This window comes from Gadus morhua, chromosome 11 (genome assembly GCF_902167405.1).
Source record: "Gadus morhua chromosome 11, gadMor3.0, whole genome shotgun sequence".
Taxonomy (NCBI): domain Eukaryota; kingdom Metazoa; phylum Chordata; class Actinopteri; order Gadiformes; family Gadidae; genus Gadus; species Gadus morhua.
This window is the reverse complement of record NC_044058.1, coordinates 16013124-16037023: the sequence shown is the minus strand read 5'-3', so window position 1 is coordinate 16037023 and position 23900 is coordinate 16013124. Positions and strand designations below refer to the sequence as shown.

Here is a 23900-nt window from a genome sequence, read left to right as displayed (position 1 = left end):
TGTTAAAGGAGAACCGCTGTGAAAACCCAATATGTGGTAGAATGAAAACACTGGCAGGGAAAGATTCCATGGAACTCATTTTTATGGTCCTCACTGTGCTATGCCATGTGCAGTACTTCAGTGCGTATGGGTTTCTGTGTGTGTGTGTGTGTGTGTGTGTGTGTGTGTGTGTGTGTGTGTGTGTGTGTGTGTGTGTGTGTGTGTGTGTGTGTGTGTGTGTGTGTGTTGTGTGTGTGTGTGCGTGTCGGAGGATGGTAAACAGCCTCTTGCCCTCTCCTCCTCCACCTCCTCCTCCTCCACCCTATCCGCCCTCCCCAGCTTGCTACCACTTTGTTTGTTAGTTTAGGTCTGCTTTTAATGGGGGTGTTGATACGTCTGTCCATATGCTTTGTTTTCCTGTGCCGGAAATTAACACCAGCCAGAGCAGTGCAACGCAGTGTTCAGCTCCTACTGTACAGAGTCACGATGTGAGGAATCTAAAATGTTTTCAGCGCGCCGTCTCATACACAGATTTATAAACCAGGTCTGTGTTCAATAATATATCAGTATTGAGACAACACAATTGTTACCATGCTTCTTTCCGGGGGGATCAAATCACTGACAAATAGAGCGTTCATTCAAATATAGCGTGGCTACGCATGTCTGCCAAGAGAGCAGTTTGATAAAACTGCAAATCAAAGTGGGCCCATGATCGAGGGAACCACTTACACAACCCCCTTCTCTCCCCTCTTCATCTTTCCTGCTTGGAAGAGACCAGATGATAATAACGTAGAACTTGAAGCTCCAGTGAGCACTGTTGACCCCTCTCCTCCACCCACCACCACCACCAGCACCACCAGCACCAGCGCCCACCCCCTCCACACCCACAGGCTTTGAAAAGTCCTCTGCCGGGCTTATGGCTCATGCCTGTGGTATGACGATGGATTCTCCATATAAACGCCAGCCTGGATAATGGGGTGTTTCAAATATTGCTCTCCAAAAGACAGTTGCTACCAAAATGACAGCAGCTCTATTTATTTTGGTCAGGGAGCTAAGGGCTCTTATTGTGGAGATAATCGCATCCCCTTCTCTCTCCTTCGGCTTCCTCCGAAGGAACTTCTTTCACTCTTTCTGTTTTTATTATATTTCTATTTCATTTATTCTTTCTTTCTTTCCTTCTATTTGTATTTATTCCCTTCGTTCTTTCGCTCTTTCTACTTTTCATTATTCCTTCATTAACTTTCCCTCCGTGAAGAAGTGTACCGTGGAGAAGTAGGCTCCACAGCTAAAGCGCAGCCGTTACTCGGAAATATGACCACCAACAGTTGCTTTGAATCCTCTTAGGAAAGCACTGGTGTTAATCGATGTATTCAGACCCTTCAACTCAGAGGATCAATATCCGCTGGGTCAGGAGAGGAGGAAGCAGAAAAGTGCTCCATAGCACGCCAAACAGAGGCCAGGGATAGCTGAAACAAGGCATGTGTCATTTGTGACTGAGACCGCAGTGGTGCGACCATAACTGTTGTTGGCCTGTGGATACCCAGGGCCTGGCCAAGTCAATGACAGGTTGATGTGTCTTTCCTATTCACCCATGTTTCCCTCACATGTTCATACTTCATCATCACACCACAGTGCAGTTTGAAACTTCCAGAGATCCACTTTATCTTTTTTTTTTGCGTGAGTTTAAGTCAGATGAAATAGGTTGCATATGCAACCATCCTGGGACATACAATTTCTCCAACTCATGATGCTGGAGAGCTTTCCTTGTGAAAGATACAATCACACATGGAGGCATGTCCCCCACTTCATTATGGGGGAACATGGAGGAGGAGGAGAGGGGGGCCCAGGAAAGAGCAGAGCTCCGAGGAGGTCACAGTGCTCTTGAGGCCCTCGGAGCAGCTACTGTGTCGGCCCCTACAGAGCCGGGCCCTATTAAATGAAGATTAGGGCCCGGTCGGCCCCCGTCACAACACGCTGCAGCGTGAGCCACGCATAATCACTCCGACAGAGAGGCAGCCAATTAGTGGCTCTCTCCCTGTCCTGGGAAAACGCTTCTCACACCACTCCCGCTGGCGGGACCTGATCCGGATTGTCCACGATATTACCTCGGATGCCAAGGATCATGGGTAATCTCCGGCCCCCATTCCATTCCAGCAGAAATCAGGAGAAGGCGGGGAAGGGGCTTGTCATCCACAAATCAAATCAGCTGCAGGGGCCTTAACAAAAAAAGCTCTAGAAAACCCTCAAAGAGCGCATGGGAAGCATTAATCGGAAGGGTTAAATACCAAATATACAAAAAAGGAGAAAAAAAAGGATGAAATGGAAGCGATGCGATGGTCTGTTGCGGAGTGCTAGTTTAGAGAGTTTAGAGTTTAGAGCAGTGGCACGAGTACAGCACGAGGGCAGTTCTCTCCGGTGGTTTGGCTTGGACGAGCTGAGCCATGATTGCCGCTGTTGAAACTTAAGGAGAATTCTTCACGGCGGGAGGATGGGGTTTAGCAGAGTCAGATGAAAGTGTCTGGATGTCTGGATGAAAAAAAAGAAAAGAACACTGGCCTGATGTCCATATCAAAAATGTGTCCAGAAAACGTGCATGGATGTGCGTTGTCCAAACACAAGACAGGCCTGCGGGGTCGTGCCGTTTTGTGCAACTTTTACACTCAAACGCTCGCAAGAGAGTGACATAGAGATCGTGCAACAGTGGCAATAAACACTTGTGTCTCTTGTGTACAAGCAGACAAAATCTCTTCTATAAAAAAATTCCCCTCTAAGACCAAGTCCATCCAACACTCGAGCAAGGGGGGGGGGGGTGGTTGTGCTTCCTCCAGAGAGGATTTGAAGCAATCAACGTCCTCTGCACATTGTTTCACAGGAGCAGATGGCTGCCAGACGCTAAGGGCCAGAGGGTGCACGGCGCAGTGGGTTCACCGCAGAACCATACTTACTTCTTAGCCGTCCTGGCCCGCTGCCTGATGGTCAGCCCTTCCTCCGGCTCTCACACACCCCATCCCCCAGAGAGCTGGGCTCAATCTGGTCTCACTCTGCCCTGGCTACAGGTGGTCCCTGGTACACGCATGCAGGCCTAATGAGACATTATTGTATATCGCCGTGTTGCTAGATATTCTCAATGGTCTGGCTGGATGGCAAACACACGCGTGAGAAGAAAGAACGCCTCCAACAAATACAGACGTAAACATACCGACGCGCACACGCACACAGACACAGTAATTATGAGGTATCAATGGTGGCGGGGGTCAAGTGCTTTGGGCCGGCGGCGGAGATGGATAAGTGTAGTATTAATGATGAGATGAAGGACCCTGGCCTTAGATGAGCCCTACAGCAGAGCGGGTTACTCTGGTTACACAAATGGGCGATCGATAGTCCCGCAACGGCTCCGGGATCTCTCCCAGCACAGGTACATAATACAATGACCAAGGATAATGATTTGACTTTATACTCTCCCTCTCTCTCTCTCTCTCTCTCTCTCTCTCTCTCTCTCTCTCTCTCTCTCTCTCTCTCTCTCTCTCTTCCTCACATCTATGCTCTCTTATTTATTGTTCTATCTCCCTCCCTCTAGTTATTCTCTGGAATTTTCTTCTGCTCCCCATGTCTGGTTTCTCTTTCGTTCTCCATATGGTTACCATGGCACCCTGGATTGTTTACCAGTTCTGTTAATTTCCTAGACAAAAAGACAAGCGAGAGTCACCGAAAAGTCATGTCTGCTCCCTACAACAGACGCTTGTGTGAAGAATCTGAAAGCCGATTTACAACTGGTCGAAAATTAGTTTGCATTGGACCTTACGCTCGCAACATGTCCCAAATCTGGGATTACAGTAAGTAGGTGTTTTGAGAGCTTTAACATTTGAAGTCGATTACACAACATCTAATATCGCTGACATCGTAGAACCAGCAGTTTTTCATTTGTTTTGGTTTTGGTCGTGAAAGTGTGTGAGAGGGAACAAAAATATGAAGACAGAGAGACAAAGATTAAGCGAGAGAGTGAGAGAGAGAGAGAGAGAGAGAGAGAGAGAGAGAGAGAGAGGAGAGAGAGAGAGAGAGAGAGAGGGAGAGGGAGAGGGAGAGAGAGAGAGAGAGAGAGAGAGAGAGTGAGAGAGGGAGAGAGAGACAGACAGACAGACAGACAGACATGGAGAAAGCGCGAGGGAGAGAAAGAGAGAGAAAGGAGAGAGAGAGAGAAAGGAGAGAGAGAGGGAGAGAGAGAGAGAGAGAGAGAGAGATGGGGAATACAAATGTATGACTATGGGAAAGAGACAAAATAGACTGACAGGAGAGATGATGTGAGATAAAATCATCAGCCAGACCTACAAAAGAACATATAATTGAACAGTGGATATCTTCTCTGGCGCTTTGACTTATCTGTTTGTAAATTAACCAAATCCTATTGATTGACAGGAGCTGCAGAGAGAAACCTCAGAGGTAACGACTTAATAACATCAATATTAGGTAGGCTTCGCGCAGACAGCTTTCCGTCCTCAAGGCTGAAACTGAATCTAAACAAAGGGCAGGCCAGCTCAAATTGGCACCTTCGCTAACAAGGACAATATAAACAACTTCCTTATTCCATGAGTGGCCGAGGTGGTGAGGTTTTTTTGGCGGGGCAGAAACAACATCTTCAGGATATCGGTACTTCGTATCCAGGTTAAGAAGAGCCAAAGGGTCCCAGCAGTGGGCTCAAGAACAATATCAACCGCGTTCATGCCGGACAGCGTGTTGCACGGAACAAATCAGACATGGTCTTTGAGGATACTGGCGCTCAATATCCTGGATCCCCGTACCTCATACCGATACTTGATACGCGTTAAGAGTAACGAAAGAGTCCCAGTGGTGGGACCGGCGATATACACAGCGTTCCTGCCGGACGATGTGTAGCACGGAACGCATCAGACACGGTCTGTGTGGCTCGCAATGTTTATCGCAAAGAATGCTTCGCCTCTTGACATGATCTGGGCTTAGCATCCTCTCCTCCTTTATGTTGTGCCCGGGGATTAGCTCCTGGCAGACAGACAGGGCAGGGCAGATAGATCACCGATTCTGTCCGTATGCATCGGGGGAGGAGGGGGTTAAGCCGAGAGACGCGGCCCCATACAGGACGTCCCGTTGTCGTTTTAATACAAAGAAACGCACAGTGTTTAGTGCACATGGGGTTAGGGTTGGTTGACTTGCCATAAATAGTCCATAGTGGCCCCTGCCCCCTCCACACTGCCCCTACTCCCCTCTCTACTTCCTGTCTGTATTTAATCTAAAGCGTCTTTATGGTCTGCAGTTACATAATCCAATGTTTATCTTTAATACTGGTGTCTGGTGTCAGACCGAAATTTACCATACAAATGTGAAAGGTCATGCCTTAGAGTCTTTCTACTCATAGATGCAAACTTTGGGGTCACTTTTAAGATGATTCTTTATCACATAACACTTTGGCTCCAACACTTTGGCTCCAATTCCCTACGATTGCCTCATAGGGAATTCCTGCATAACAAGCCGCTTCTTCGGACACACAATCAACACGGTGTCCGTCCGGATCACGGACACCTGAATACCAAGTAGGCCTCTGCTGCCTCTCCTCCCTGTCGGGTCTCTATTTGTTATTGCACACCGGCAGAGATTATTTTTACAACGTCGGTTGCTCTGACTTTCATTGTAAATGAGCTGGAACGATGGGGTGCTTCACTTAGCTCTCTCAGCCTCGCGTTCCCACTCAACCTCAACGGCTCACATTTATTATAGCCTATTTATTTGAACAGTCGAGTGTACCATTTCACGGGCTTTTGCCGCTCCGGGATTCCGGTCTCACCGGGGCTTAACAGTGCAGTACCACGGTCTGAAATGTACCTTTATTAAATAGGCCGCAACAACGCACAGGTCTAAAGAGACTTAAAACGGTGATGGCCACACATGCAGTCAGACACTTTAACGCACATGTTTTAATCGTTCAAATGAGTGTCCTGGTACTCTGGACCACACATAACTCAGCCGTGCAAACAGTTAAAAAGACAGAAGCACAGAAAAACGGCAGCGAAACGGAGAAGAGCGAAAAAAGAACTCGGGGATGCCGTTGTTGTTGTTGTTCTTTAAATCACACTGCGACACAACGGTTTCCGACCGCATCTCCATTCCACCTACACATCAATCAATCGTAATTGTAAAGGCGTACGGATTCCCGTCAATGACAACTGACTGAAAATGGCCGGATGGCGGCTGCAATACAAGATTTATATTGGGAATTCAGAAAAATACGAGGTTATTGAATGTATATAAAGGGGTCAGGCCAAGGCAAAGGAAGAGGTGGGCGTCCAATGGGACCGCAGGTCTAGGTGGGGGAGAATTTTCCTCCAAAACAGGACAGGGTTCAGGGATATAAATGTGCTGTAGAATAGCAGTTTCCAGCCCAGAAAGCCCTGCGTCTCTTGTTATGGCTGAAACACGAGAAGCCATCGTGGTTTACTTCAAGCTATTTACTCTTACCGCTCCACTAAAGTGACACTTAGATTTGACACCAAAATGTGACTGTAATATTCTTTCCTCTTAAGCAAGGCAGAATTGTTTTGTTTTTTTGTCTCAGAGCTGGAATAACTGCTTTCTAAATTGAAAAAAATATATATTTAAACAGTAGGTCAGTCCTAATCCACAGTTTATGAGAGACGTAAAAGCATTATTAAGGGAAAAAACATTTCACGTTAAGGAGCACTGGAGTGTGAATCGAGACGTGTTTGGATGAGCTGGAAAAAAAAAAACGTATTACCTTATGAAAAAAAATATTTCCTTAGCTGTATTTACACAAAAAATATTTCCAGATTTGACTTCTCATTTAATGGCTGACATACATGCTGTGTGCACCGCAAATAACTTTCAAATTGACGAGAGGAAACAGAGACTGCCATTGAGGAAACCTGCAGTCCCTACTTTGAAGAATTCCACTGAGGAGGGAGAAGAGATGAGAGGAGGGAGAAAAATTCACCCTAAAAAAAAGCTGGCTTGAATTGGCCCGCCATGGAAACATACTGATATTTGATGCATATATAAAAACTGAGTGCACCTCTAACCTACACTTAAAAAAAAAAGATGCTTGAAAAGGTTTCTGGGACACTTGGGTGTTATCTTTTTTGTTGTTTCCATCATTTCTGTTTTTCTTTCTGTGTGTGTGGGAGTCTGTGACAGGGATGGGGGGAAGTGCATGTGTGATTACACAAGACAGGTGGTTCCCTGACAGACTTCATTACTCCCAAGAGATAAGTAGGCTGGTTTCTTCAGCACTATCCACTAGAGCACCATAACCTTTAAAGAGCGACCGTTTGGCTGCATTAAGGATATATCTGTGTGTGTATGTGTGTGCATGTGTGTGTGAAATGGGGAGGGGCGTCTCTGTGTGCATGTGAGTGTGTGTGTGGGTGTGCGTGTGTGCATCTGTGTGGCTGTGTGTCTGTGTGTATGTGTCTTTGTGTGTGTGTGTATGAGTATGTTCCTGTGTCTGTTTGTCTTTTTGATGTGGCTGGCGGTTTGTCTGTGATTGTGTGTGTCTGTGTGTGTGTGTGTTGGACTGGGGGTTTGTCTGTGAGTTTGTTTATGTGTGTGTATCTGTGTATGTGTGTTTGTGTGTCGGGGGGGGGGGGGGGGGGGGGGGGGGGGTTAGATGATTGTCAAAACTCTTATTGCGTACCTCTACTGCAGTGCCTGGGGGCCATTTTGCACCTCCTGGACTCGGCGATGGTGGGACAGGGTATCGTGTCCTTGGGCGGCTTCTTCACGATATGCCGCGTCCGGGTCTCCAGACCCCACTTAAAGCCACACGTTTTGTTTCCCCTTCTGCAGGATCCCCACTCACTCCACTGGCCCACCTCACAACCCTCTGAGAGAGACACACATTGAAAGACAGAGAGAGAGAGAGAGAGAGAGAGAGAGAGAGAGAGAGAGAGAGAGAGAGAGAGAGAGAGAGAGAGAGAGAGAGAGAGAATGAAAGAGAATATTATAGAGAATGAGAGAGAGACAGAAATAATTTATCAATATATATATATATACATAGAAAGAGTGAGAGTGAGAGAGAGCGAGAGAAACAAAGAGAGAGAGATTTGGTGAGGGAATGAGAGAGAAAGAGAGGGCCAGACATAATGAGTGAGATAGTGACAGACAGAGAAGACAACAGAGAGACAGAGGTAGATAGGGACAGTGAAGAGATAGAAAGAGAGACAGGAAAGAAGCCGGTGCCTTGAAACCCCAGCAAAGTGAGCGTTGTGTTGTGTACTGGGGGGGTGGTAGGTTTAGAGAGAACTGTGGGTCAAACTTTACTACAGAGGCCAAGGAACTTTACCACAGGGGCGCTTAAACAACATGTTGTGTGGTCCATTCTGTTATTGGGACACAAACAAGGAAGTCCTTCTAGTCATTCTCCACAGGTTTAACCCTGAGTGTATGCCAAGGAGCTCAACAACACAGATTTCATCTATATTACTATATATGCTGTCTCTATCTCTTTATCTCACTCTTTACGTCTGTCTGTCTTTCTCTTTCTCTCTCACTATCTTTCTCTTTCTTTCTTTATTTCTCTCTCTCTCCTTTCTCTCTCTCTCTCTCCTTTCTCTCTCTTTTTCTCCCTCGCTCTTTCTCCATTTCTCTCTGTCTGTCTGTCTGTCTGTCTCTCTCTCTCTCTCTCTCTCTCTCTCTCACTCTCCTTTCTCTCTCTTTTTCTCCCTCACTCTTTCTCCATGTCTGTCTGTCTGTCTGTCTGTCTGTCTGTCTGTCTGTCTGTCTCTCTCTCTCTCTCTTTCTCTGTCCGTCTCTATACATACACATGTTTTGTGCTGGCGGTGTGTACACTCCTCCATTCAGACGGTTCCACCTACCTCCACACTCCATGGTCTCCTCTATGGGGGCGAAGCCCTCCGGGCACTTGTCAAAGCAGTGCCCTTTGTGTAGGTAGAACCCTGACTTGCACTTGGTGCAGAAGTCTTTGCTGAAACAGGACTCGCAGTTCTCGATCCTGCACCCTGGGGAAAGAGTTGGGGGGGGGGGGGTTCGGGAGGAGGGGGGAGAGAGGGGAGAGAGGAGGGAGAGCGAATCAGTACACAGCACTCATCTGGAGTTGATCGAGGGGGGGGATGCAGAGGGGTTTTGGGGGATAGAAGGGGTTCTTGAAAGGATTATACCGTCTGTTTCTTTCCCTGAAACACGGTGGGGAAAAAATAAGGAAAGAAGAGAAGAAAGAAGGTTTCGGAAAGCTGTTGATGCCCTGCGAATCATCCCTTCTGTGAAGCTGTGTTGTGTTTCTGCAAACATGTTGCCCCGGAGGTGTTTGGTCCTCCGTCTGACCGTGCTTCCTCTAAGTGTTGGCGGGCAGCGGAAGGGGAACAGCGTGAAGGTGCACCAGGCACGAGGCTGGGGAAGCACTACCTCATGCTGACCTCGTTCAGACCAAGCCGTTGCCGCCGGCGTTCACTTCCAAGGAAAAGTCTGCTCCGGGAACGCCGGGGGTTCTCTCGTTCTCAGAGTATGATGTTCTCCAACTGGGAGACTCCCCCCCTCCCCCTGGTGACCTGGTGTCTGTTAGTGCTCCTTAGACACTGTTCTCTCTCTCTCTCTCTCTCTCTCTCTCTCTCTCTCTCTCTCTCTCTCTCTCTCTCACTCACTCACACTCAAACTCGCTCACACTCTCTCTCTGTCGGTCTGTCTGTCTCTTTCTGACTCTCACTCACACTATCTCTTTCTCACACACTCTCTCTCAAACACTCGCTCTCTCTCTCACACAGAATATCTTTCCCTCTCTCTCTCTCTCTCTCTCTCTCTTTCTCCCACTCAAACTCTCTCCCTCTCACACATATACACTCACTATATCTTCCTCTCTTTCTCACACAATCTCTCCCTCCCTTCTTTTATCACTCTTTCTCTCTCACACTCTCGCTTTCTCTCTCTATTGGGAACCGAATCAACCATTATTAAATAGGTTGGTCCCGGAGTAGCTACTTGAAAGTTGTACTAAAAAGTCAGCATTTTAATAAAATAATAATAAAGCATGGACAATTATAATACAGAAAGGACTTAGTTGATTGAGCGGCTGAGGTTGAACACATGCCCATTGAAGTAACGGTATTTCAGGTCTTCAGATATAACGGCTTGTTATCCTCAGCTTTAACTTCCATGGAGTCTACTGGGGATACGGCTACAGCTCCAATGCCTGTGTGTGTTTCGAGACGTTGATGGTTGTGATTACTCAAAGTGTTACAACAAACAATTACTGCTGTAATGGTACAGAATTTGAATGGCATTCTATTTGTGTAACATTAGTAGAGAGTTTAGAAGGAACCATATATACAGTAGTTTATGGGTGGTTTGACTGGAGCCACAAGCCTGGATTTACACAGCCTCCTTCCCACAGCATCTTATCAGCTTCTGGGAGCAGGGCATCCCATAGTAATTCAGTGTGGCTGTCAGCCATAAATATGTTTGCATGTGTGTGGTTTTGCTCACTTCCATGTGAGTGTATACATGAGTGTGAATGTGTGTGTGTGTGTGTGTGTGTGTGTGTGTGTGTGTGTGTGTGTGTGTGTGTGCGCACACACAAGTTAAGAGAGGGTGATTGATTGTGGGAGCCCAGAATGCCTCCCCCCCCCCCCTCCTCCCCTCCCCGCTGACATTAAGCCCCTCTCCTCTCCCCTCCACCACCTCTCTCCTACCCTCCACTTCTTCCCTCCCCAACGACCCCCATCCCCTCACCTCCAGCCCACCCCTCCACCTCTCCACCTCCCCCCTCCCCTTCTCTCCCACGACACGCCCTGCCACACCGCACGACCGGCGGCGTATCGCGGGAGGGACAGGAGGGCCGGCCGGATGTGTCACCAAGCCGCTCTCTCTGCAAATAGCACGTCAGCCGGGGCCAAATTATAAGAACCCACACCGCTGAGGCCGCGTGCTGGCCCACATGATTAAAAAGAAGCCTCCCGGGGGCTGACTAATTTATGATGACGCTCCCCGGAAGGAGGCCCTCCGATAGGCTCCCAGTGTCGGACAGCAGTGAGGTGTCACCTTCGGTTTACCACCGTCGCCTTGCATATGAGGAAGGTTGTGAGCATGACGCCAGGTAGGGCACAGGTCTGGTGTGGTGGGGATAGCCGATAGTGTTGGGAGGGAGGGGTGTCTGCTTCTTCTCGCAGGGTGAAAACCGACAACAGCGTCGACAATCACAGCAGCATCACTAACGTATGGCCTGGAGGTGTCTCTGTGGCTACTGTGGGGTTGCTGGTTCTTTCCCGGGTCCCAGGGCTGAGCCTGCTTTCTGTGACCCTTGAAGAGCCCTGGGAAGGCAATGTTATCACCATCACGCCCCTTAATTACACCATCCCAGAGCTAACCGTCGGGCCTCCACCTCCTCCTCCTCCTCCTCCTTCTCTTTGACATTCCACATAAACGATGGGGTCCCGTCCCCGCCTTACTTTTAACCCTAAAATATGGCCTCAGCCCACTCTGGTCTCACGCTCGCTCCAACCAGTCTAAACAAACGTTTTGGCGTGCACGCGCATGCACACACATGCAAACACATGGACACACACACACACACACACACTCACACTCACACATAGACACACACACACACACACACACACACACACACACACACACACACACACACACACACACACACACACACACACACACACACATACACAAGCATGTACACACACAAGCCAGGACCCACAGGCTCATTAACACACAAACCCACACCTAGAGCTGGTCCCATTTGTAGCACAGCATTCTGTGTTTACCGTATGCAGAAGCCAAAGCAATGCACAACAACATAAAGAAGTAGTTTTGGCATAGCAACACTATGTTAAAAGTTTAAGCCTGACTGATTCCAAGTATGTATATCATATTGTTGTACTGGGGAGCCTGCCAGTGAGATGATGCTGATTAAAATACAGTGTTTGCCAAGAAATATTAGCGCTTAAACAACAAGGCAGGTTTTGAATTCCGCTAAATAGCAATAATAATACTAATAAGAAATGTATACCATGTTCATCCACACAAGAGGCGAAGCACATTCATATTTACACACACCGTCACGGCTTGGCTCCAACATATCCCCCGTGCTTATCTTGTTTTCTGATAAACAAGGATCTGCTTGTAGTATCACACAGCGCCATGAGGATTTTTGGCGTGGAATGCACCCGACGCAACAAGACGGGGGAGGGGAGCCCACACAACGACAGGGTCTGCTCCGTCGCCCGGACGTCCCGCCACTCCCGCCTCTTCTTCGCTTTCTCCTTTGTTCCTCTGGGAAACCAGATCACTGGATCCGGGATCGCTTTTGATACACGTCAAGCCCCGATGCAGGGAGCAGGGGCCAATAAATCACAGCACTAATTCGAATGCACAGGCAGCCTTTTACCCTTCACACTTCTCACGCCTGTCACCACCTCCGCAACATTTAGTCCCCGAACTCAAAGAGAAACGGGGGAGGAAGGAGCCGCAGAATGAGAACATCTGGCAGTACTCTTAGCCATTGGTTTGTTGTGCAATTTCCAGGTCCTGTCAATAAATATTACCTATCCCGTCGTGATGAAGACTGTGAACACTACCATTTGATTCATACTATGAACACAAGATGACAGAGGAGTGGGGCTGCACAACGGGTGTGTGCTCGTTATTGGTCTGGCTCCGGTGAGGGGATGGGGTTGGTTGGAGTAACAAGGATGCTTTGGGGAGGCAAGATTCCTGGGTCAGAAGTCATCAAAAGAGAAGACAAGGGTCTGGACTGATCACCAGTGCAGAGATACAGCAGTAGCAACGGATTATCTTGGATGGGGTGGCTGGGCGTTGGGAGGCAACGTGACAGATGGAACTGTGAACAGATCTGTGAAACCTACAACTGGTGGAAGTTCCCCTCCGAAAGCTCATCCAGCCACATAGGCGGCCGACCCCAAAGGCTCCTCCATGATACCGTCTCCACCTCTGCGGCCTTATGAAGCAACCTCAAGTGGACAGGAAGAGGCAAAAGGGGAGCGAGTTCACATCTTGCCTGGGATTAACCTCTGGACCACCTCTAAAGGCTGCATAAGGTGCCTCTGGGAGACTAATGAGCGATAATGAGGTCATCAGATCCAACCCAAGGCCCTGTGTTCCTGGGACTTAAACGCATTACCGCCATTATCCGCCCGTCCGGCTCTGCGCTCAAGTAATATGATGAAGAGAGAAATTCATATTCGAGAGAAACGCTCTGGCCTCACAGAGTAAACAACCTGGGTCCAGCGCTGCGAGAGGCCTCTGTATGCAGCACTCTGCCCGTATCACCCACGGAGATATTGAACCTATTGATTGTTTTTTACCTCAACGTTTGAATCAGAGGTTTCTCATGGCTGGTGCATTTGGAGCTCAGAGATGATTGTCTCAAGTGTGTCACTCGTCATCTCCTTGAGCTCACTTGGCTGTAGCCTAACCCACCAATTTTATGGTGGGGGACACTCCAGAAGGCTTTTCCCCTGGCCAAACTCGAAACACTTCTTATTCAGCAGCCTGCCAGGACCCCCGTGTAATCATCTCTTTATAATCTATTTACATAGAATTCATGCATGAGGAAGAATGCGAGATCATTTCTCTGAAAATAGATGATTATCGCCATCACTGCGGACAGGATCTGCAACGATATCAGCGCTGAAACGGCACGCATGTCAAATGCTGCAATGTCCTCTGGAACACTAAGCAGAGCTGATGTGGAGCAGCAGTGAGTGTCCGTGCTGAAAGAAGAGAGAAGCCCTGGCAGGGTGAGAGAGGAAAAGGAACCCTGGCTTTTCCATCTCCCCGAGCTGCGACGCACCAGAAAGAAAAAAAAAGGCAGCGGAGTCAAACAGCGCTGACCCATTCTCCTGACCCCGGGTCAATGGCTGACATGGAAACCCTGTCTTCTGCTCAGTGCCACCCAGCTGTGACGTGGGGAGGAAGGGGGGGGGTGGAGAATGGCAAGAAGCTCTCATGGCAAAGGTTGAGAGCTGCCATGTTCCTTCCAGTCGCTCCCCGTGCTGTGCTTTCTTTCCATGTGGGCACTTCTCCACGCTGGCTGGCGAGAACCCAGGACAGGCAGGGGAGGGGGGGGGGGGGGGGGGGGGGGGGGGGGGGTGGGCAGGGATGTTCACGTCAATCAGCATCTTCCAGAGCAAGATCCAAGATGACAGGTGTGTCAACGGTCCTCACAGCCTATTGAGTCCAAGGAACACAAGCGACTGGATGCCCGTAACCTGCTCCTGTATGCACAGAGCCAGTGGAGCGCACACACACACACACACACACACACACACACACACACACACACACACACACACACACACACACGCACACACGCACACACTCACACACGCACACACGCACACACACTCACACACAGTTTAACACACATACAACCACAAACATACACACACACACTCACTCACATGTACACAGCCCAACACACACACACAGTCCAATACACATATCCGCACATTATCACACATTTACAAACGCATAAACGTTCAAAGTCCAACACACACATTGGTTGAACGCAGACTATCCACTCACACTGAGGTCTGCACAATTACCCACTGTTTTAAAGGAAAAAAAAAAAAAATCTTATTCAGTGTCTGGTAGCGATGCCTGGGAGCTAGTTTGGTGTGTCTATTGTATTGTCTGGCAAATATATGAGTGTGGTTAGTAAAGCTGTGATGATTAAATGTCCCTGGGTACAGCTCAAAGGCCAAAAGCAACTGGTCTTTTTTTGTTGGTTAGAATGTGCAATGGAAATACCCACAAGCCCGGAGTTAGGAAGAGAGAGTGGGGAGGGAGAGAGGAAGGTTGAGAGGGAGATTAATGCCAGGACTGCCAACTAAGCCCATGGTATTACAGTGTAGTTCCTCTACAGAGCCCTGGTACGCCATTTGGCTGCAGCTCTTAATGTGTGGCTTGTGTCCATGTCCAACTCAACAGATTCCCATGATGCACTTTAAATATGAAGGATGTTGGACAAGGTGTATTCAATCAAGAGGACACTTCCACACTTAATTGGATGTGACAAAACCCAAACACAACAATAGTATTTATGTACACAGAGACTATAAAATCGAAATCACAATTATGCATTATATGAAATCACCCTCCACAAGAGTAGTGGCACATTAGCTGGTACTGGGTGAGCTGTGATGTTTGAACCATAGTTGTAGGGTACTGGCAACCTCAGGTCATGATCGACTTGCTTTTCCATGCTGGTTGGCAAGAGGCACCAGTGGGAATTCTGTGTGCTCTCAAACAAGCTGGAGAAGGCTGTGTAAAACAAAGCCGGTGTGGAACACTTACAGACATGTTGCTCCGCCGCTGTTACTATGTATTTATATGTCATGGGCGGTGGTGTTCCCTTGTTCGCAGAACAAGGGGTGGGAAACGTTCTTCCAGCTAGACTCCCATTTCAACCTCCCAGGAAGAGTATTAAAGTGTTCTGCTGTCATCATCATATTTTCACATTTAAGACAGAGCTTTTGGCTTATAATGGACTTAAGGGGTAGTGACAGAATTATGTGTTACAACAACTGCATCCAATGCAGAAAGATTGCCCTGCATTAAACCGAAAATGTTTTTTTATAGTGTTTATAAAGAGACTTAATGCATTGTGGCTGACGGCCACAATGCATAAATAATGATGCCCTGATCTAGCAAGCTAATAGGTACCAATGCAATGGATAGGTCTATGTGTAAATCCTGGCTTACGGATTCTGTCAAACCACCCATAAACTGCTGAAACTAGCCCCTGACTGGTGAACCACCAGAGTTCAGAAATGATGCAAGGGAACGAGGATAGCATGGAGGCCAACTGCCTCATCTGTAAGAGGGCACTTAACATCTTGCTCTGCACCAGATCTCAGCCATTCGAGTGTAGCCGTCCACAGGCCTTCGATACATGATGCTTTGTGACCTGAACTGGGGCCTGAATGCATGCTTTTCACACAGCCAATCGTACAATTGTAACAGATGTGGGTGGTCATTGTTCTTCACATGCACCACACCAGAACAAATTTGGGCTATATAAAAAAAGAGTTTTGTCCCAGCTCTGTAACACAGGTTGGATTTTCTCTAAAGGGGAGGCCAAGTTCTCCTGGTATTCTGAAGGCACAGTGGTGGAATGTGTGTAAGTATCGCACTTGGCTCTTGAGCCTGTTTTACTTTACTCCGGCAGTTCATAAAACATTCTTGGACGAGATAAGATCACACAGACCAACTTTTGGTGTAATAATATGCAGCTGCCTCTTGGCTGATATCATATCCTGGATTTCAATGTCCACTATAGGAGACACTTCAGTGCTTTGTTCCAGGCTTCTTTAGGAAATGAAGCATAGCCAACCAGCCATCCTTCTGGTAGGTCTATTGAGGTCGTGGTAACCATTTGTAAACCCCTCCTTGGGCCCCAACCACACCTTATGCTCTCAAACAGCTTGGGGGTGGCTATTTTGTTATTGTTATCAATGGGAACCAAGCCTTTTGAGAGATGCTTTTGATTTGCTGATCGTATTTTTGAGAGATAAAACTATTAGAATCCAGAAATAAAGCGCCCAATGCCATGGTAGGTGTATGTTTCGATGTTATATGGTTGCTTTTAAACAGTAAAAAGGTGCAGCTCTTATTTTTTCTCTTCACTTCAACAAGAAAGGAAGTTCAGTGCACCTTTTGTTTTATTGCTAAAGTTTTCTGTGAACGACCCTTCACTGACCATCAAAATCTAGCCCAACAGAATATTTGCCTATTCTCAATGGATGGATAGGGAATGGAATACGGGGAACTTTGATTAAAGATGAAATGGACTGCAAGCAACATGGGTTGAACATGAAATGGATGGCAGAGAACCGAGGTCATATTGAAAAAGGCATTTAGAGAGTGACAGCTGTCATGGCTTAGCACATTGAATTAGGCATTTCTCTAAGATCTGATAAAAGATTTTAGATTACATCAGTGCACATCAGGATTATTTAAAATCAAAATGTAAGAAAGAAGGTGGTCAGAAAGGTGGCCTCACATAAAGAAAAAGACTATACCAAAGAACTAGATGTCTTTCTCTTCCAATTTTTTCTGATTTCTAAAAGTAGTGTAAAATGACATCAGGGCCCTATGATTGTGTCTGGATAGCTGGGAGCATTGTGAACGACATGTATGTGTGACCAGACACAAAGAGTAAGTGTTGCCAGGCGGGCATGAGCTGGATGCCAAGATAATTCATTAGAAGCCTGTACTTTGCGTATTTGGTTTTTCCTAAGTGTTCAACATGCAATCTCTATCTGCAACACTGGACTGCCGACGGTGGGCTATTTGCATGCGGGTCAGGCGTGATTGGTTAACCAGAAGACGGGGGCTTTCTGCTGTGGTTCGGGGCATTCCTGCACTACTGGACCTAAAGGTCCTGATATTCTCCTCTTGGGGGTGTCTTTCAGCATGTCTGTCAGAAGCTTGGCACATGGAACCAAAGCGAGTCCATGTTTCTCTCAGTTTTCACATGAAACACTCAGCCAACACCTCAGGGCTGCGGAGAAAACCCATAAAGGCAGTGGGTCTGGGGCCAAACTCAGAGTTACAATAAGGTTATGCGATCGAGGATGATACGTTCAGAGGAGAGGGAGACGTTTCATTAATTGGATTTCAGAGTTAGTGAGAGTTTTCCTATTGCATTTTTTTACCCTAACCCTAACCCTGCGAGTGAATGAAAGCATGGTCCGGTCCATGTTATGAAACCAAAACCTTGAATAGGAGCATCCGGGTGACAAAATATCCACCACACGGCATAACAAGCCAATGGTCGAAAGAGTGCCACGGTAATATGGTGGATTGTTTCTGTCTTTTCATCCGCTTACTTTGATTGAGTTACTCATGTTATTTCATAACAAGCAGATCCTGTCTTTTAAATTCCAGTTATTCTTTATTTGGAATGGGTTTGGAACGTGTGTGTGTGCTTGCTTGCGTGCATGCAGGGATGCGTGTGTGTGTGTCGAATGGTGATATAAAAGCAAAATGCCTTCTTTACAATGACGGGAGAAAAGCCAAATCCCGCAACGATGCAGTGCTTGCCGTTGATTTATGACCGACACAGTCATTCACACCGTAGTAAACTGCTCGATGCGGTTTCTGGCTCTGGCGCTGTATGTTTCGAAGAAGAGCAGAAGAGATAGCTGCTCTGATGAACAATCTGTGTTAAAAGACTCTCATGAGGCTCATGCTAGGAAAAAGGCCCGCTGCCCCTGTCCACCTGTGTGGATGGATCAGCCGTCGCAAATCGGGATGGGGGGGGGGGGGGGCATCTCTTCCAGAGAAGCAGCATGTGTATCTCTTCCAGAGAAGCAGCATGTGGGGGCTTTGATTGAAGTCCATCTGATGGGGGAAGGCAGGAGTGGGGTATAGGGGGTTAGAGGGGTTTGTGTGTGTAGGGGGGAGGGGTGGGGTGGGGGGGAGTTTCAGAGAAAGTCATACAGGTCGTTTCCACAGAAGGAAGGGCAGGGGGTTTGGGGGGGAAGCCGATGGGGGCGACTTACTGGAGCACATGTTGATCTCAGGGCTGCGCATGCCGTAGTACCCGGACGGGCAGTCGTGGAGGCACTCGCCGTATTGCCTCATGCGCTCCCTCCGCAGGAACAGGAAGAGCTTGGGCTGGCAGCTCACGCAGCCGTTGTCCCGGGAGCACACCGAGCAGCCTTTACACACTGGGTAGGCTCCATTACTAGCTGCAAGACACACACGCACACACACACACACACACACACACACACACACACACACACACACACACACACACACACACACACACACACACACACACACACACACACACACACACACACACACACACTCACACACACACACACACACACACACACACACACACACACACACACACACACACACACACACACACACAGGGGGAGAGATTAAACAAAGAAAGTTAGAGGGGTCAGCAGTGTTTCATATAAATACATAGCAAGTATCATGGTGCACATCCAAATAAAGCATTGTTCAACAGGAGTTGTGAAGTAGCCTTGTGTTCGAGGCTACCACACACTGGCGTCTGTTAATGTAATAAGCCGGGTTCTTCTGGAGCTGTGACCGGCTGACCTGCCGATCAACCTTTCCATAAATGGTAAGACCATTTCATGAACTCAAATCTACCCGGAGTAAAAGGACTCTACACTGATGGCTACTGATGTGAACGATCACATCGGTAACCATGCAGCCTAATCCATAGTAAATACGTAAATACATTTGTGTAACCACTGGTTACGCTCTCAATGAATGGACACTAATTGGTCCTGAATGCAAATACAGTACTAATTCTGGTCAGAAGCAGTCTCCCCGCCGATTGTGTTGAGACAGCCGACGAAAGCCTTGCTCACCGCAGTGGCTCTGGCCGTGGCTCAAGCTGCTAACAGAATACAAGGCAGCCAGTTAATAAATAGAAGCCAGTCCACTCCCCAAATAGTGACTTTCAGTGTGAACTGCTAAGGGTCTCATTCACAAGAAAAAGTCCTTGGGCGAATGTAATACCTCTCAAATGAGGTTGAGAGGGAGAGAGAGAGAGAGAGAGAGAGAGAGAGAGAGAGAGAGAGAGAGAGAGAGAGAGAGAGAGAGAGAGAGTCAATATCCTTCCAAGCCAAGTTTGAAATAACACACGCACAACGTAGGCGACACACCACCATGCTTAATAAAACACCACAGGGCTAGTCGGACACGCCGTGGGAGACCGAGCGAAGCATAGCCTAGCGTACTGGCTACTGATGCACGTATAACGTTTCACCCAACAGCTTTGCTCAGACTTAAAGACAGCACTAAGTAGGCCCAGTGTGAGCATTGGCACGTAATAACGGGGGACATCCGTGCAGAGAAGGCAAAGGCCGACTTCTGCTATTCCGGTTGAATGTTGGGAGTCTTGTGTACGGAGGAGGGCACGGTGTACCTGCCAAACTGCACAAAGGCGGTGGGAGGAGGCCGGGATGGATGAGGCGCTATAGCACAGTATCTTCGATGTCCTTTGGGGTTGTGGCTCAAACACACACTTCATAGATCATGGCTAACGGGATGGGCTTAGCCTTCTCCCAGAACACAGCTCAGTCGAACATTGATCTCGCTCCCATTCAGACAAGCATTAATAAACCTATTATAATAACACAAGGGATCGGATGTCCTTATTCTCTGGTGGGAGATTGCATCTGGTTTTGCTTCAGGGGCATTATTGCAAGACATAAACAGGCGTGCACATGTTTCCTTTCCTGTTTTCAATGCTTCAATGTTGCCATGCTCTCCAACCTAAATGCTGATCGTTTGCCTTATGTAGGGAATAGAGATTTTAATAACTGGTTCAGTAGATCCTTAAAAACCTATCGATTCCCAGCTGCTTTTGTAAAAAAAAAAAGTTTAAAACAAAACAATACCTTCCCAAGAACAATTTTGCAATGCTATCCTTATTATACTTTTTTCCACAGTCTTCTACAGTCAAGTTTCTGTATCTAGGGGATTTTGAAAGCTTTCTATTTCATTTTAGTATTTGGGTTGGATCCTTTCATTCACTGACAAACATTGGCTCTAATATTGTCAGTCAAATTTAGAGAACACAGGCATGAGCTTCTGAGGGCATCTTTACAATTGTAGAAAAAACAAATCAAACCAAAACATGCTACGGCTCACTGGCCTATCAGTCAATGAGGGAAATTACAGTCATCTCTCGCCCACAAATCCCTGTCGCTCTCAGTTTGACTTTGTCAATCATTGGTCTCTCCAGTTCCTAATCCTAATCAACACTGCGACAGAGGCCAATGGCTATAAAGGTTTCTCTTTAAACAGCTGATTCAACATCCTATGTTGAATCAGTTGACTACTCCTTGACCACGATGTGAAAATAAAAGGAAGTGCTGTTTAGGAGGGAAAACTGAAATCAGGTTCTTCTCCTGATCCACATCATGTGCTCACCGTGCGGTTCACATGGCGAGGATTGGAGTGTGTATCTTTATATCTGAGTATATTTTCTCAAGTTCAACCACAGGTATGTGAGGGACAGGAGAGGGAGTTTTTCAGAAGGAATCCACATCAACGTCTGGAGAAGCTCTGTTTAAGCAGCACGTCTTACGGTGGGTACCCCATTAAGGCACTTGGTTCAGCTTCCCCTGACATCAATCTCTTTCCTGCCAGAATTCTTCCCCAGCCTTGTCAATAATGGAAATACATTTGATTTGAATCACTGTCAAAGTGGGCACTGAGTGTGTTTAGCAAGGAATTATCTGTCATATTTCTAGACTGGCATTGTATCTACCTGGATAATATAAACTAGGGCAATGGGAATAGGAAGGTCATTGTTGCTGTGATTAGGCTTCGCATTCGATCTGTTGTTGTTGTTGTTGTTGTTGTATAACTCTTCATCTCAGGGAAAGTGGAATCACATTGTGTCACGGGGGAGCTTCTAACTGTTTACAGCTATGGTTCATGACAAACAAGGCAGATCTGGAGGTTAATTGTAAAGTTATGTAAATCGAATGTTCTTTAAAGTTCCTTCTGTGAAAAAATATTTTTGACTTATCCACCATTTACCTCATCACATCCCCCTTTGGTTTATGCATCTCATGGAGAAAACTCCCTACAAATTATGATCAAACAAAGGATACAGTTTCATCCACAGAATATATTACAGAACAACCCATCATCTCTACAATTCCTAACTTCTGACGCTCCCTGCCCATCCCCAGCTCAAGTGTTGTGTTTACAAAGAGCAGGGTCCACTTGAAAATCCCTGCAGAAGAAACAAAGTTAGAGACAACCCCTTACTGTGGGAGCCGGAGAAACAAGCAAAATCGGTTGGTTATTTTTCCTAAATGATATGGGCTGTGACATTTCTTGAGGGAAGAAGAAAGCCTGACACATATGCACACAACTCCCGCACAGGAACCACACGAAGAATCCCACAAAGACACAGGCATATCATCTTTCTCAAACCAACAAATAATCTGCTTTGCTCTTTTGAGGGTGCTTATGGTATGCACATACCTCGGAAACATGATGGGACAAATTACGTAAACCTACTTTGTAAGTGTTGTTCTCTCTGTGCCACATCTTGAGGTAATGCATACATGCATATTTTCTCTCTGAATAATTTTTGTTGAGAACCATGACGAGAAACTCGTACAGCAAGCTTTGTAGCACAGGGCCCTACATTTAGCACTCTATCATTTAAAATAACCGAGCCACTTGATAGCCGCACAGGTTTTTGCTTAACGTTGCACAGGATAGTTTTATTATTTTGAACAAAAACCCGGCTGCAGTCTAAGCGCCTGCTCACACATAAATCCAAGATCTTTGGGTATCATTTTTGCAGTACCTGCAGTCCACCAATGACTTCATTACTCCCAGACTTCTATATAAATATTGCACAAAATAACAATTGTACTATCCAAAAGATACATGGAGTCCATTTTTGGTGTGGTCAGGTGAAGCCGTGGTCATTCCATTCATGCAGAACGCTCATGAGTCATGGAGGGGAAGGGTTTTTGGCGTGAGTGAGGTTCATTCAGCAGGCGGGCTGCGGCAATGGTGGGAGGTGGAGGATTGAACACGGCCCGATTAGGGTCACAAAGAGATCCAGCAGCAAGCCTCTCTGTTTCAGGTATGTTTTTTATGGCTGTAAAGCAAGTGTGACAAGCTTCTTTTTCGGCTACCAAATTCTGAATCTATGGAGCGCTTACTCCCACAGCCGACCAGGACTCCTGATACACTCACCTACTGTTCCCATTAAACCCTATCAAAGTAGGGTTCCTACCCAACTCCTGATCATGGAAAACTGGACCTGCTGAAAAACGCTGCTCCTTTGTCACTTGATTGTCAAACCAACCAAACAACCTCAAAGGGTTTCCACAGTTATGAATTTGGTTCCGAAAGGTTTTTTTTACTCATGAATATTGTTTTTAATTGGTTCTACACAGTCCCTTGCCCTGTAATGCCCATAACAATAACAGGTTGGTCTTTCACATTACATTTGTGTAATGTGGTCCGATTGGTTTGCACAATAAAACAAAGCACAAGTTGATCAGAGTTCCACTCACTTTGATTAATCCTCCTTTAACAAAACGCCTTTTCTAAGATGCTCTGTGTTAAGAAACCACACGTCTTTATTAATTTGCTCGGATGGCAGAGAAATCGGAGTAGCAACAAGCCATTTGTCCAAAAAGGCTTGCGGTGGTATCATGGTGTGGCAGAGAATTGGTGGGACAGAGGCCGGATGATTCCAAGAACACAATCGTCTCTATTCTAGCATATCTCCGCCATTTCTCGGAGGGGCCCTGGTATGTAAATCTAATAACACCGGCCACGGATGGTGAGTAACACCACTGTCCATTGTTTTAAGAAGCACTTACAGTCAGCCTGAGTACACTGGTACTCTGGAGTATTTTACAAATAAAACAGTTTTCAGCTTGAATACATAACAGATTGGCATCTTTCGACACAAACCTGCTTAACAAATGAAACTGCATGCGATGAAATTACACAGTCACAGCAGGACATGGTTATTCGGTGTGGCCGGCACCGAATAATCATGAGACCGATTTTATGGGGAAGAAAAGCACTGCTTCCCCCCCACTTATATCCTGTCTGATAAAACAGATATTAATACCCCCCCCTTCCAACAAAGAAAGTGGAGATTGCATCAGAGAAGTGGAGTCAAAGTCTCAGCAGAGCCAGTGTAACAGCAGCCACCAGCAGCCTAGCCTCTGTTCGAACTTTGGGACACCAGCTCCCTGGATCCCAGCTCAAACCACTCAACCCTCCAGGCTTACGCACCACCGCTGGAACAGGCCAAGAAACAAACTCTGTGCGGGGGAAAAAAACTAAAAAGCACATCCATCCGTCCTGGGTTCTCTAGTTCCCCCAGTAGGTGGTCACCCTTT

The 23900-nt window shown here is 47.0% G+C and overlaps 1 protein-coding gene across 2 annotated transcripts in view; it reads right to left on the bottom strand.

The window, feature by feature from the left end:
• Positions 1-23900, bottom strand: part of rspo2 (R-spondin 2) — a 52077-nt gene that overhangs the window by 13411 nt on the left and 14766 nt on the right. For both annotated transcript variants that reach the window (XM_030371398.1, XM_030371397.1), the window contains exons 3-5: positions 18513-18701; positions 8835-8978; positions 7655-7843 (exon numbers count right to left, since the gene is read on the bottom strand). In XM_030371398.1, coding sequence (XP_030227258.1) covers positions 7655-7843; positions 8835-8978; positions 18513-18701 — 522 coding nt within the window. The remainder of the gene's footprint in view (positions 1-7654; positions 7844-8834; positions 8979-18512; positions 18702-23900) is intronic.